Source organism: Coregonus lavaretus (assembly GCF_964263955.1).
Source record: "Coregonus lavaretus genome assembly, chromosome: 27".
NCBI classification, from domain to species: Eukaryota; Metazoa; Chordata; class Actinopteri; order Salmoniformes; family Salmonidae; genus Coregonus; species Coregonus lavaretus.
This window is the reverse complement of record NC_140014.1, coordinates 24,704,428-24,717,083: the sequence shown is the minus strand read 5'-3', so window position 1 is coordinate 24,717,083 and position 12,656 is coordinate 24,704,428. Positions and strand designations below refer to the sequence as shown.

Sequence of the window (12,656 nt, the reverse complement as noted above, 5' to 3'; positions counted from 1 at the left end):
GCTGAAATGTTTTAGGGAGCGTTTGACAGTGATGGGGGTGGTCATTTGACCGCGGACCCATTACGGACGCAGGCAATGAGGCAGTGATCGCTGAGATCCTGGTTGAAGACAGCGGAGGTGTATTTAGAGGGTAAATTAGTCAGGATGATATCTATGAGGGTGCCCATGTTTACGGATTTAGGGTTGTACCAGGTAGGGTCCTTGATAATTTGTGTGAGATTGAGGGCATCTAGTTTAGATTGTAGGACGGCCGGGGTGTTAAGCATATCCCAGTTTAGGTCACCAAGCAATATAAACTCTGAGGATAGATGGGTGGCAATCAATTCACATACGGTGTCCAGGGCACAGCTGGGGGCTGAGTGGGGTCTGTAGCAAGCGGCAACAGTGAGATACATATTTCTGGAAAGGTGGATTTTTAGAAGTAGAAGCTCAAACTGTTTGGGAACAGACCTGGATAGTATGATAGCCTGCAGAGCTCTATCTCTACAGTCGATTGCAACTCCGCCCCCTTTGGCAGTTCTATTTAGATGGAAAATGTTGTAGTTGGGGATGGACATTTCTGAATTTTTGGTGGCCTTCCTAAGCCAGGATTCAGACACTGCTAGAACATCAGGGTTGGCGGAGTGTGCTAACGCAGTGAATAACTCAAACTTAGGGGGGAGGCTTCTGATGTTAACATGCAAGAAACCAAGGCTTTTACGGTTACAGAAGTCAACAAATGATAGCGCCTGGGGAGTAGGAGTGATACTGGGGGCTACAGGGCCTGGGTTAACCTCTACATCACCAGAGGAACAGAGGAGGAATAAAATAAGGATTTGGCTAAAGGCTTTAAGAACTGGTCTTCTAGTGCGTTGGGTACAGAGAATAAAAGGGGCAGATTTCCGGGTGTTGTAGAATAGATTCAGGGCATTATGTACAGACAAGGATATGGAAGGATATGAGTACAGTGGAGGTAAACCTAAGCGTTGGGTAACGATGAAAGAGATAGCATCACTGGAGGCACCGACTGAGCCTGGCTCCGCGTGTATGGGGGGTGGGACAAAGGAGCTCTCTGAGGCAGGTTGAGCGGGACTGGGTCTCTACAGTGAAATAGTACAATAAGAACTAACCGAAACAGCAATAGGCAAGGCATATTGACATGGGAGAGAGGCATAAAGCAATCACAGGTGTTATTCGAGAGAGCTAAGACAACAGCTGGTAATGGCGACGAAAGTTTGGGCTGAGGCTAAACAGATAAACAGGATGGGGTACCGTATAAAGGAACAGTCCAGCAGGTATCAGCTGTGTAGCTGAGTGATCAGAAGGTCCAGTGAACAGTAATAGGTGAGTCCGGGAGCAGTTCGGTGGCTTCTACGGCACAGGCGAGCAGGAGGCACGGCTGTTTATTGCATGTGCTAGCGGGCCGGGGCTAGCATATGGATCCTCGTGGTCTTCGCAATGGGAAGCCTGTTGAAACCACATCAGACGATTACGTCGGCAGACCAGTCGTGATGGATCGGCGGGGCTCCGTGTCAACACTAGGAGGTCTCGACCGATTGACAGAGAGGTAGATAGCCGGGAGATGGGCCTGGCTCGAGGCTAGCTCAAAGCTAACTGGTGCTTGCTTCGGGACAGTGGTGATTAGCCAACAACAACAACAGCCATTCGGTTGCAGCTAGCTAGTTGCGATGATCCGGTGTTAAGGTCCAGTGATTCAATGATTCCGGCAGAAAATCCAATATGCTCTGGGTCGATAGCGCGCTGTGCAGACTGTGCAGACTGTGCAGACTGTGCAGACTGACCGATAATTGTCCAGGCTAGAGCTGGCTGGTAGGTAGTGCAGGCCACGGACAATGGTGAAGACCACTAACGGTGGCTAATAGCAAGTAGCTAGTTAGCTGGCTAGTTTCAGCCGGAGGTTCTAGATAAAAAGGTATCTCCTCTCATCTCTCTGGTTTCACTTCAAAGCTGGGTGGAAAAGTCAGCAGCATAATAATCGAGCTAATGTTTTAATAGTCACACATAACCACAGACACTCCAGCAGGCATGCTCCTACTGAATAATCAAACAGGCTCAGCATTGTCCGGGATAGGGGATCTTTTATTTCAGCTCATGAAACATGGGACCAACATTTAACATGTTGCGTTTATATTTTTGTTCAGTATAGATGGGCACATTGATGATGAGGTGAGGGCACCAACAGGTGTTTGTGGTACACTCACTGTTCCTCTGAGAGAGAGAATCAGCTTATGGGCAGGTGGTTAAGGAGGCCAAACACAACACCACATTATATTTTTCTTCCTATCCATTATGTTTTCTCCTTACCTCAAACCCAATGCCTATCTCACAGCTCAGAAACACCTGAGCATGACAGCAGTGGTTGGTTTCCTTGGAAACAGCCCAATGGCTCTGTTAAGGATAATGTGATGAGTGTCTTTGCCCACACACAGGGAAAGGGCCCATGTTACCATGGTGCTGCCTGTCAGTCTTGCCATGATTGGTCAGGAGGACAAGAGCACTTCAGTGATGAGGTGAGTGTGTTAGTATGGATCAGAGACAAAGGGCAGGGCCCAGAGTGGGGACCAGGAAACACAACAATGGTCAGGGGTCGTGATGGATAACAATCATCATGAAGATGTGGGCTACAGCTACTGTATTGTACACTACATGACCAAAAGTATGTGGACACCTGTTGTCAAACATCTCATTCCAAAATCATGGGCATTGATATGGAGTTGGTCTTGCTTCCATTCAGCCACAAGAGCATTAAATGAGGTCGGGCACTGATGTTGGGCGATTAGGCCTGGCTCGCAGTCGGCGTTCCAATTCATCTCAAAGGTGTTCGATGGGGTTGAGATCAGGGCTCTCTGCAGGCCAGTCAAGTTCTTCCACATCTCGACAAAACATTTCTGTATGGACCTCGCTTTGTGCACAGGGCATTGTCATGCTGAAACAGGAAAGGGCCTTCCCCAAACTGTTGCCACAAAGTTAGAAGCACAGAATCGTCTAGAATGTCATTGTATGCTGTAGCGTTAAGATTTCCCCTCACTGGAACTAAGGAACCATGAAAAACAGCCCCAGACCATTATTCCACCTCCACCAAACTATACAGTTGGCACTATGCATTCGGGCAGGTAGCGTTCTCCTGGCATCCGCCAAACCCAGATTCGTCCGTCGGACTGCCAGATGGTGAAGCGGGATTCATCACTCCAGAGAACGCGTTTCCACTGCTCCAGAGTCCAACGGTGTCGAGCTTTACACCACTCCAGCCAACGCTTGGCATTGCGCCTGGTGATCTTAGGCTTCTTGGCCATGGAAACCCATTTCATGAAGCTGTAGTGAGGGTTGCACTCGGCGGACCCGTTCTGGGAGCTTGTGTGGCCTACCACTTCGCGGCTGAGGCGTTGTTGCTCCTAGACATTTCCACTTCAGAATAACATCACTTACAGTTGACCGGGGCAGCTCTAGGAGGGCAGAAATTTGGTGAACTGACTTGTTGGAAAGGTGGTATCCTATGACGGTGCCACGTTGAAAGTAACTGAGCTCTTCAGTAAGGCCATTCTACTGACAATGTTTGTCTATGGAGATTGCATGGCTGTGTGCTCGATTTTATACACCCCTCAGCCACGGGTGTGGCTGAAATAGCCAAATCCACTAATTTGAAGGGGTGTCCACATACTTTTCTATATATAATATATGCGCTGGGGCATTTATTTATCTGTCTAATCATGCATATAATAATCATGTAATACTAACGTCAACACAGAATAATCTTGAAGCACTCAAACTCCAAACCCCAAACCCCGCCCTGGTCTGCTTCGCAAGCGTTCCCGGAAATCTCGGGTTGTTGCGCCTCTGGGTTTACAAACTCAAGGCAACACACCATCTTAACTCCTCCTTCTCATTTACTGGATTGGTTCAACAGTGCAGAAGAGAACCTCCCAACATTTTTTTCTTTTCTTGTCAAGACCAGAAGGAAAGAAACACCGCTCAGGCGTTTCTTTAACGCCTGCTACGTTAGGTTACATCGACCTAGACGCAGCAACATATTCAAATACATACAATGCACAGTCAAACAGACTCACACACAGGAATAAGGTCAAAATCTAAGGAAATTCAAACAGAGGAAATACCCGTCTTCCCCACACCGCTCTGCTTCTGATCATTTAGAAAAGGGAAAGATATGGGCCCATGCGGCTAAAGATAATATCACCATCTGTTGGACATTTTAGGTATGACGTTCAACAGTACAACCAATTCATCAAATTAGAAAAATTACTCCCTGTATTGAGAAGACATCAACCGTTACAGGAACCTTTACTTAAGTTGCATTATATCATGGTAAGAATTAAGATATAACTGTTACCTCTGATGTAAACTGTAGCCAAGATGAAATGAAAGACTCAATTACAACAAATATTTGTCTTCAAATATTTCAAAAAGAGTGGCCATTAGTTGAAACTGTTGTGTTTAATTAATGAAGTAATCCTGGTTCTCGTTTAACATGCTTTAAAAACAACTCATACTTTTCTAGGTTTCACAGTTCAAAGCCATTTTCATTCTCTCGTTCTAGTCACGTCTTCATCACTATAACAGGTAGGAATCTCGTGATAGTCCAATCGCTATACTCCATCCCTTCCCTTGTTAGATGTAAACTTTAACAATACAATTATATTCCCGTTTCTAACATTTCTGTTCCAATAGCTTACACATTAAATATGATTTTATTTTACATTGAAATGGTAAGTACTTTAGTTTTTTACCTCAAAGTTTCAACAGCAATTTTTCAGTGCTTGTACAGTTGAAGTCGGAAGTTTACATACACTTAGGTTAGTCATTAAAACTTGTTTTTCAACCACTACACAAATTTCTTGTTAACAAACTATAGTTTTGGCAAGTCGGTTAGGACATCTACTTTGTGCATGACACAAGTAATATTTCCAACAATTGTTTAAAGACAGATTATTTCACTTATAATTCACTGTATCACAATTACATACACTAAGTTGACTGTGCCTTTAAACAGCTTGGAAAATTCCAGAAAACGATGTCATGGCTTTAGAAGCTTCTGATAGGCTAATTGACATCATTTGAGTCAATTGGAGGTGTACCTGTGGATGTATTTCAAGGCCTACCTTCAAACTCAGTGCCTCTTTGCTTGACATAATGGGAAAATCAAAAGAAATCAGCCAAGACCTCAGAAATAAATGTGTAGACCTCCACAAATCTGGTTCATCCTTGGGAGCAATTTCCAAACGCCTGAAGGTACCACGTTCATCTGTACAAACAATAGTATGCAAGTATAAACACCATGGGACCACGCAGCCGTCATACCACTCAGGAAGGAGACGCGTTCTGTCTCCTAGAGATGAACGTACTTTGGTGCGAAAAAGTGCAAATCAATCCCAGAACAACAGCAAAGGACCTTGTGAAGATGCTGGAGGAAACCGGTACAAAAGTATCTATATCCACAGTAAAACGAGTCCTATATCGACATATCCTGGAAGGCCGCTCAGCAAGGAAGAAGCCACTGCTCCAAAACCGCCATAAAAAAGCCAGACTACGGCTTGCAACTGCACATGGGGACAAAGATTGTACTTTTTGGAGAAATGTCCTCTGGTCTGATGAAACAAAAATAGAACTGTTTGGCCATAATGACCATCGATATGTTTGGAGGAAAAAGGGGGTAGCTTGCAAGCCGAATAACACCATCCCAACCGTGAAGCACGGGGGTGGCAGCATCATGCTGTGGGGGTGCTTTGCTGCAGGAGTGACTGGTGCACTTCACAAAATAGATGGCATCATGAGGAAGGAAAATTATGTGGATATATTAAAGCAACATCTCAAGACATCAGTCAGGAAGTTAAAGCTTGGTCGCAAATTGGTCTTCCAAATGGACAATGACCCCAAGCATACTTCTAAAGTTGTGGCAAAATGGCTTAAGGACAACAAAGTCAAGGTATTGGAGTGGCCATCACAAAGCCCTGACCTCAATCCTATAGGAAATGTGTGGGCAGAACTGAAAAAACGTGTGCGAGCAATGAGGCCTACAAACCTGACTCAGTTACACCAGCTCTGTCTAGAAGAATGGGCCAAAATTCACCCAATTTATTGTGGGAAGCTTGTGGAAGGCTACCCGAAACGTTTGACCCATGTTAAACAATTTAAAGGCAATGCTACCAAATACTAATTGAGTGTATGTAAACTTCTGACCCACTGGGAATGTGATGAAATAGATAATAGCTGAAATAAATAATTCTCTCTACTATTATTCTGACATTTCACATTCATAAAATAAAGTGGTGATCCTAACTGACCTAAGACAGGGGATTTATACTAGGATTAAATGTCAGGAATTGTGAAAAACTGAGTTTAAATGTATTTGGCTAAGGTGTATGTAAACTTCCGATTTCAACTGTAGATATAGATATGAGCTATTTTCTTCCCTGTAGGTCTAGACAAAGAGTTTCCCCATGACATCATAGTTATGGATGTAGCAGGCAGACCTCTAATACTGATACTCTGTTTAATGTCCGTTTCTTCTGTGGAACTCAGATCAGATACACATCAGAACACTGAGCAACATTAAAGACTCACAACCTGGATGAATCACATGTTTGAGAAGATAAAATACTGTACCCTGTTAAGTCCAATCAACATTTATTGTTATAAAAAAGTTAACACTTTGTCCAAGGATGGAGTGATTTGATCATACAGACTGTATGTTATGGTATGGACCATGCTATGAAACGCATCAGTATTACATAGCACATTGAAGAGTGTTGAAGTCACACAGTGAACGTTTTTTAAGTGTGGAATAGTAAATACAAAAGCATGCTTAAAATGTAACAATACTATAACTACATTACAGTACAGTTTGTATAATTAAAAACTTTAAATAATTTGTAATACCCTATCAGTAAATAAATATACATAATATGACTGTTGCAAGTAATTGTACATGTTTAAGGATGCCACTTATGTTCTTTCCCCATTGTTATACTCCAAGTCCAGAACACAGTCAGTCATTCTATCCTACTTTTGGCTCTTGTTTTAGAGCGTGTGTTGACCTCAGACAAGAGAGGAAGGGTGGATGGAGGAACAGAAGGAGGTAGAAGGGCAGGAGAAGGAGGTGTGGATGGTGGGGGCAACGTAGGTTTGACATCCTCCTCCTCTTCCTCCTCCTGCCCCTGGTCCATGTCCCCGTTCCTCCTCAGGTGTTTGTCACAGTGTCTCTGGAAGGTGGCCATCTTAGCAAAGGTCTTGTTGCAGACCCTGCAGTGGTAGGGCCTCTGTCCTCTGTGGAGCCTCATGTACAGCTGCAGGTAGGAGGAGCGGACGAAGGACCGGCAGCAGACCCCACAGCAGAGGTCCTCCATGGTGCTGCTGTGTGTCTTAACATGCTGTCTGAGGGCTGAGGCTGACCTGAAACTCTGATCACACCTGTCACAGGTGAAGCTCAGCTTGGCTGACTCCAGGGCCTGATGGGCCAGCAGGTGTGTGGAGGATCGGAAGGCTTTACCACAGTGATCACACCTGTAGGGCCTCTCTCCAGTGTGCAGGCGGTGGTGCATGATCAGCCCAGCCTTCTGGGTGAAAGCCTTGTCACAGACGGCGCACTGGAACGGCTTCTCTCCTGTGTGGAGGCGTCGGTGTGTCTTCAGGTGAGAAGCGCGGCCGAAGCCCTTCCCACAGTCTGGACACTTAAAGGGCCTGTCCCCTGTATGGGTGGTCTTATGACGCATCAGATGGGCTGACTGCAGGAAGAGCTTCCCACACACGCCACACTTATACTTCCTCTCCCCGCTGTGGGAGCGCAGGTGTAGGGCCAGGTGAGAGGAGGAGATGAACGTTTTGGAACAGAGAGGACAGGTGTGAGGCTGCTTGTCTGTTCTGCTGCTGCGGCGGTGGCTGTGACGCGCCCGGCCTGAGGAGAGAGAACGGCGCTGGGGCCGACGGGGCCTGCTGATTGGTCCAGACCCGCCCTCTTCTCCATCTACATCCAGCACACTGTTGTTGTTGTTGTCAGGCCTCATGGTTGGAGAGGAGGTGTGTCTACTTGACATGGGGTTGACACTAACACCTGTATCTACTCCTGGGCATGGGGTTGGCAGTGGCACTAACACCCGGGTTTGTGTTTGGATTAAACACACATTAACCCTGCTGACAGTTAGTCAAAGGTTTCATCATGACAAGGTGTTTCTCTTCCTCTTCAAACCTGAAAGTAGAAAACATATAGGTATGCATGAGTGATAGTTCTCACTATCAAGTGAAACAACAATGTTAACGTTTATTGAACTTTCTATGGGAATTCGCTTATAGTAATGCTCTGACAGCAAAATGTGTTGATAAGAATGGTAACACTGCACAGTGCAGCATCAAAGTGTCTCTTTGGACCAATAATTTGTTGCCAATCACTACAGTAGCCTACTGCGTAAAGTGCGCGAAGGACAAAAGTGCCATCACCATGGCTCCTCTCACTGACATTGTTAGCCTATACGAAGTAGCTGTTGCCAGTGGTGGAAAAAGTACCCAATTGTCATACTTGAGTAAAGATACCTTAATAGAAAATGACTCAAGTAAAAGTGAAAGTCACCCAGTAAAATACTACTTGAGTAAAAGTCTAAAAGTATTTGGTTTTAAATATACTTAAGTATCAAAAGTAAATGTAATTGCAAAAATATACTTTATCAAAAGTAAAAAATAATTTCACATTTCTTATATTAAGCAAACCAGACGGCACGATTTTCTTGTTTTTTTTTATTTATTTACGGATAGCCAGGGGCACACTCCAACACTCAGACATAATTTACAAACTAAGCATTTGTGTTTAGTGAGTCTGCCAGATCAGAGGTAGTAGGGATGACCAGGGATGTTCTCTTGATAAGTGTGTGAATTGGACCATTTTCCTGTCCTGCTAAGCATTCTAAATGTAACAAGTACTTTTGGGTGTCAGGGAAAATGTATGGAGTAAAAAGTACATTATTTTCTTTAGGAATGTAGTTAAGTAAAAGTAGTCAAACATAAATAGTAAAGTAAAGTACAGATACCCCTAAAAACGACTTAAGTAGAACTTTAAAGTATTTTGACTTAAGTACTTTAATAATGTTGCACTATTATTTAAATTATTCTGTACTTTATTCACAGTTCAAGGCTATAGCACAGCAGTCAGACAAGAATATTGGATGCATGCCAATCACTGGCAGGCACCGAATCACATTTTCCGAACACGTTCATGAAATCACGCCATGTAGCCTAGATACAACGAGCATCTCTGTACAACAACATGCATCTTTCGTTATATTCGTTTTATGTTTTATTTGTTTACCAAATAACGTAGATAAAACAGCTGAGTTTAAATTATTAGTTTAAAATAGCCGCCCCCCTTGCACACTGGTGTGAAATTGTTTGCCTGGAAGATGAGAAGCGGCCATCATTGCTGGTGTAGCCAGAGATAGTGTATATAATGACGAGATGGTCTGTCTCCGCCCTAACAATGGGAGTCGTTGTCCCAAAGGCGGGAACGTAGACGGTCTGCTTATCGCTGTATTTCCGCGTGAACAGATTTTGATGGGAGTGGACCCTCTCGCTTCGCTTCTTCCTCTCTGGTGTAGCCTACCAGTCCCCGCGCTGATACTTATACAAACGGAACATTTTCACCGACAATCATGTAGTAACCTATATGCCTATGTAATGTTGAGGTCGGCATATTACACTGTCTTCTGTGTGCGCCTTCTGTTTCCTGGCTTGAAGTGGACATCATATATGGCCGTGTAGCGAGAAGGAAAATAGACCCTGCCTTTCTGATGCTGCTAAATACAGCGACTATCATGTTTAATTTGCTGCAAATAAACCATGCTGAATACATATTCTGTAGTGGGCTATATTATCAGCATAGGCTACTTACGACGCACCTTCACTGGCGACTCCCATAATTAGGGTAATGACCACAATCAGAGAAACGACGACAGCTGATCTGCAGAGGCGGGTTTGTGTCTACTGCTGCTCCAATGCTAGGCTAAAATCAGTGGTTTTTACCAAAGATGGTGGATAAATGAAGATAGTTTACTCAGGCCGTTTACGATAAAAAAAAATTATCCAGTCAGTTCCAGTCTGCTTATAACACGGTGGCTCTCCTTTAGACACCAACGCGATAGCAGCTGGGTCTGGCCTGCTTAGTTCTTTGACTATATATGAACCAGAAAAAACTGCGAGTGGGATACATAGGTCCCATACGAGTCCGCATACATAGATTCGGTTTGCTTCAAGCAGAACTCGGCTAGGCGAAACGAACGTCTGTGGTCGCATGATTAGCGCTATCCTGAATGCTTGGGACGTCACTACCTTTACCCTTAACTCTTTAACCTAATTCCTCAATTTAACCTTAACCCCTAGCCACCTAGGTAGAATTTGTAGCATTTTGTATCATTTGTTTTGCAAATTCGTAACATAAAAGTACGTTTTGCAAAGTCGTAACATATTGTACATTTGCAAATTCGGAACATATTGTACATTTGCAAATTCGCAAATTCCTTACATATAATACGAATTGTAATTCGTAATTTCGTAACATATCATACGAAATGGGTGATGGACATTCACAAGTTAATACATACCATACCAAACTTAACATATAATACTTAATGGGTATCTCGGGTTTTACATAGTGAATAATATGAAAAGCTCTGAGACCAGGTTGAAGGAGAGGGTCATGTGAAAATATTGTTTCAATTGGGGACTCTAACCAAGTGGATTATTTACCTTTAGGCTCCCATACTGGTATATATTAAAACTTCATTAGATTATATATATATAACTTTTTCTAAATTACAAATTATTAGATCAATGTACGCCTACCTCAAAATCGTTTTGGAATAATTTAAAAAGTTGAGCTGAGCCATGACATTTTTAGTTGAGCAAGTCTAGTGGCATCCAGGGAAAATGTTTAAATGTTTTTGAGTGACAAAGGGATTTATGTGAGAATTACAGGAGGGAGGGGGCGATTAACCCCAAACCATCCACGTCATCAATTATGAAACGTGCCTAAATGTCTTACTAAATTATGGCAAATGGAGATTCTAGGATTTGCGTGCCCCACAAATTATTGTTGCACACAACATAAGCATGTTTTCATTGATAAATCAGAACCATATTATAAATGTGTACTAGTGAATGAGCGCTACCCTGCCAGGAAAACGCCCATAATTCACCTTTTATGGTAACAAAAAGGTCCTAATTTGCTGTATGATTTGGAAATGTTGGAATTGGGCCATGTCCATATCTAAAATAATCAAATTCTATCACATTTCTGTAGAGTTGTGGGCAGAATGTGTTAATATTTTGCAAGTTACTTTTTCAAACAAAAATTGCATGCCGCCTATAGCGACTGCCAAACACTGGCCGCGCATTCTGCATGATTGATTGTCTATTCAAACAATTTAAAAGTAAATGCTACAGCCCACACTATGCAAAAGATGAATTGATGTTCAATATTTTGTTTGTCAATAGATGTTTGTTTCTATCTCCTGTCTTGGTATAGGCTCTGAGATTATATAGGCTATGATGTTGCGCATCTATCTCACAGCAATACTGGAGCCTACCCATACTGTCAAGGCTACGGGTCTATTTACTTTCGAGCATGCTTAGCTGAATGAGCAGTGGATAGATAAATGGTAGCCTGATATTTGTTGTGTAGCGGGAATAAAGCAGTCATGTCAGAAAATATTATTTATATGTAGGCCCATATAATAAAACTCAAATTATCCCAGCGTCGTCCAGGGTAGGGGAGGGAATGGCCGGCAGGGATGTAGCTCAGTTGGTAGAGCATGGCGTTTGCAACGCCAGGGTTGTGGGTTCGATTCCCACGGGGGGCCAGTATGAAAAATAAAAAATAAAATAAAAAGAATGTATGCACTCACTAACTGTAAGTCGCTATGGATAAGAGCGTCTGCTAAATGACTAAAATGTAATGTAAAATTAACACATTAGGCTACAAGCTGCTATGCGATCTCCTTACCAATGGCAAATGCACCTGTTTTATCATTAGGCCTACCTTCAAATGTTTTTATTAGCCTACCATTATGATAATTCCTGTGCATCAAACACTTAAATTTCCCTCAAAATAACAATATTTGCTTGCAATACAATTGATCACTAGAAGTTGTGCATATGCATGGTCTGCGATTTGTGTCAAGATAAGCACATTTTCCCGTCAAATTCAAAACTGATAAATACCAAGGTTTAGTCTTTTTTTGTGCGAACACACATTTGATAATGGTGTATGTATAGGGGACACCCTAAAAACACGCCACTTCGATACTTTTCGCAGCAGGTTAGGATAATTAACGTAGCAGGTTATGAGAATTAGGTTAAGTTCAGGAAAAGGTTTAGCGAAAATGCTCTCCGAACCTGCTACGAAAAGTCACATGTATCGAAGTGGCGTGTTTTTAGAGAGTCCCGCCCTATAGCTCACAGTCTCCCTTGTTTGAATCACAATCACATTCTGATCAAAGTTTCGTTTCAGACATGACAAGGCAGGAAAACGAAACAACTTTGTTATTCAGATTCTGGCCGGACAGAACAAGATAACATGGGCTGTAAAGTTTCATTTCACCACTGAGGAGGAAATACTGATAAACTGAAACTGTATGGATGGGTTATGGAGGGGCTCATACAGA

At 43.1% G+C, this 12,656-nt stretch overlaps 1 protein-coding gene across 2 annotated transcripts; it reads right to left on the bottom strand.

Moving 5' to 3' along the window:
* Positions 1 to 6,624: 6,624 nt before the first annotated feature.
* On the bottom strand, positions 6,625 to 10,251 carry LOC311102424 (uncharacterized protein). Of its 2 annotated transcripts, none has more exons than XM_084143775.1 (2): positions 9,887 to 10,251; positions 6,625 to 8,197 (listed from the first exon to the last, which is right to left on the bottom strand). In XM_084143775.1, exon 2 carries the CDS (start codon positions 8,043 to 8,045, stop codon positions 7,005 to 7,007), a length of 1,041 nt encoding a protein of 346 aa, XP_083999901.1. In that variant the 5' UTR covers positions 8,046 to 8,197; positions 9,887 to 10,251; the 3' UTR covers positions 6,625 to 7,004. The 2 variants fall into 2 exon arrangements, with proteins under 2 accessions (XP_083999901.1, XP_083999902.1); XM_084143776.1 differs by having other exon boundaries at positions 9,894 to 10,251.
* Between the last annotated feature and the right edge of the window lie 2,405 nt (positions 10,252 to 12,656).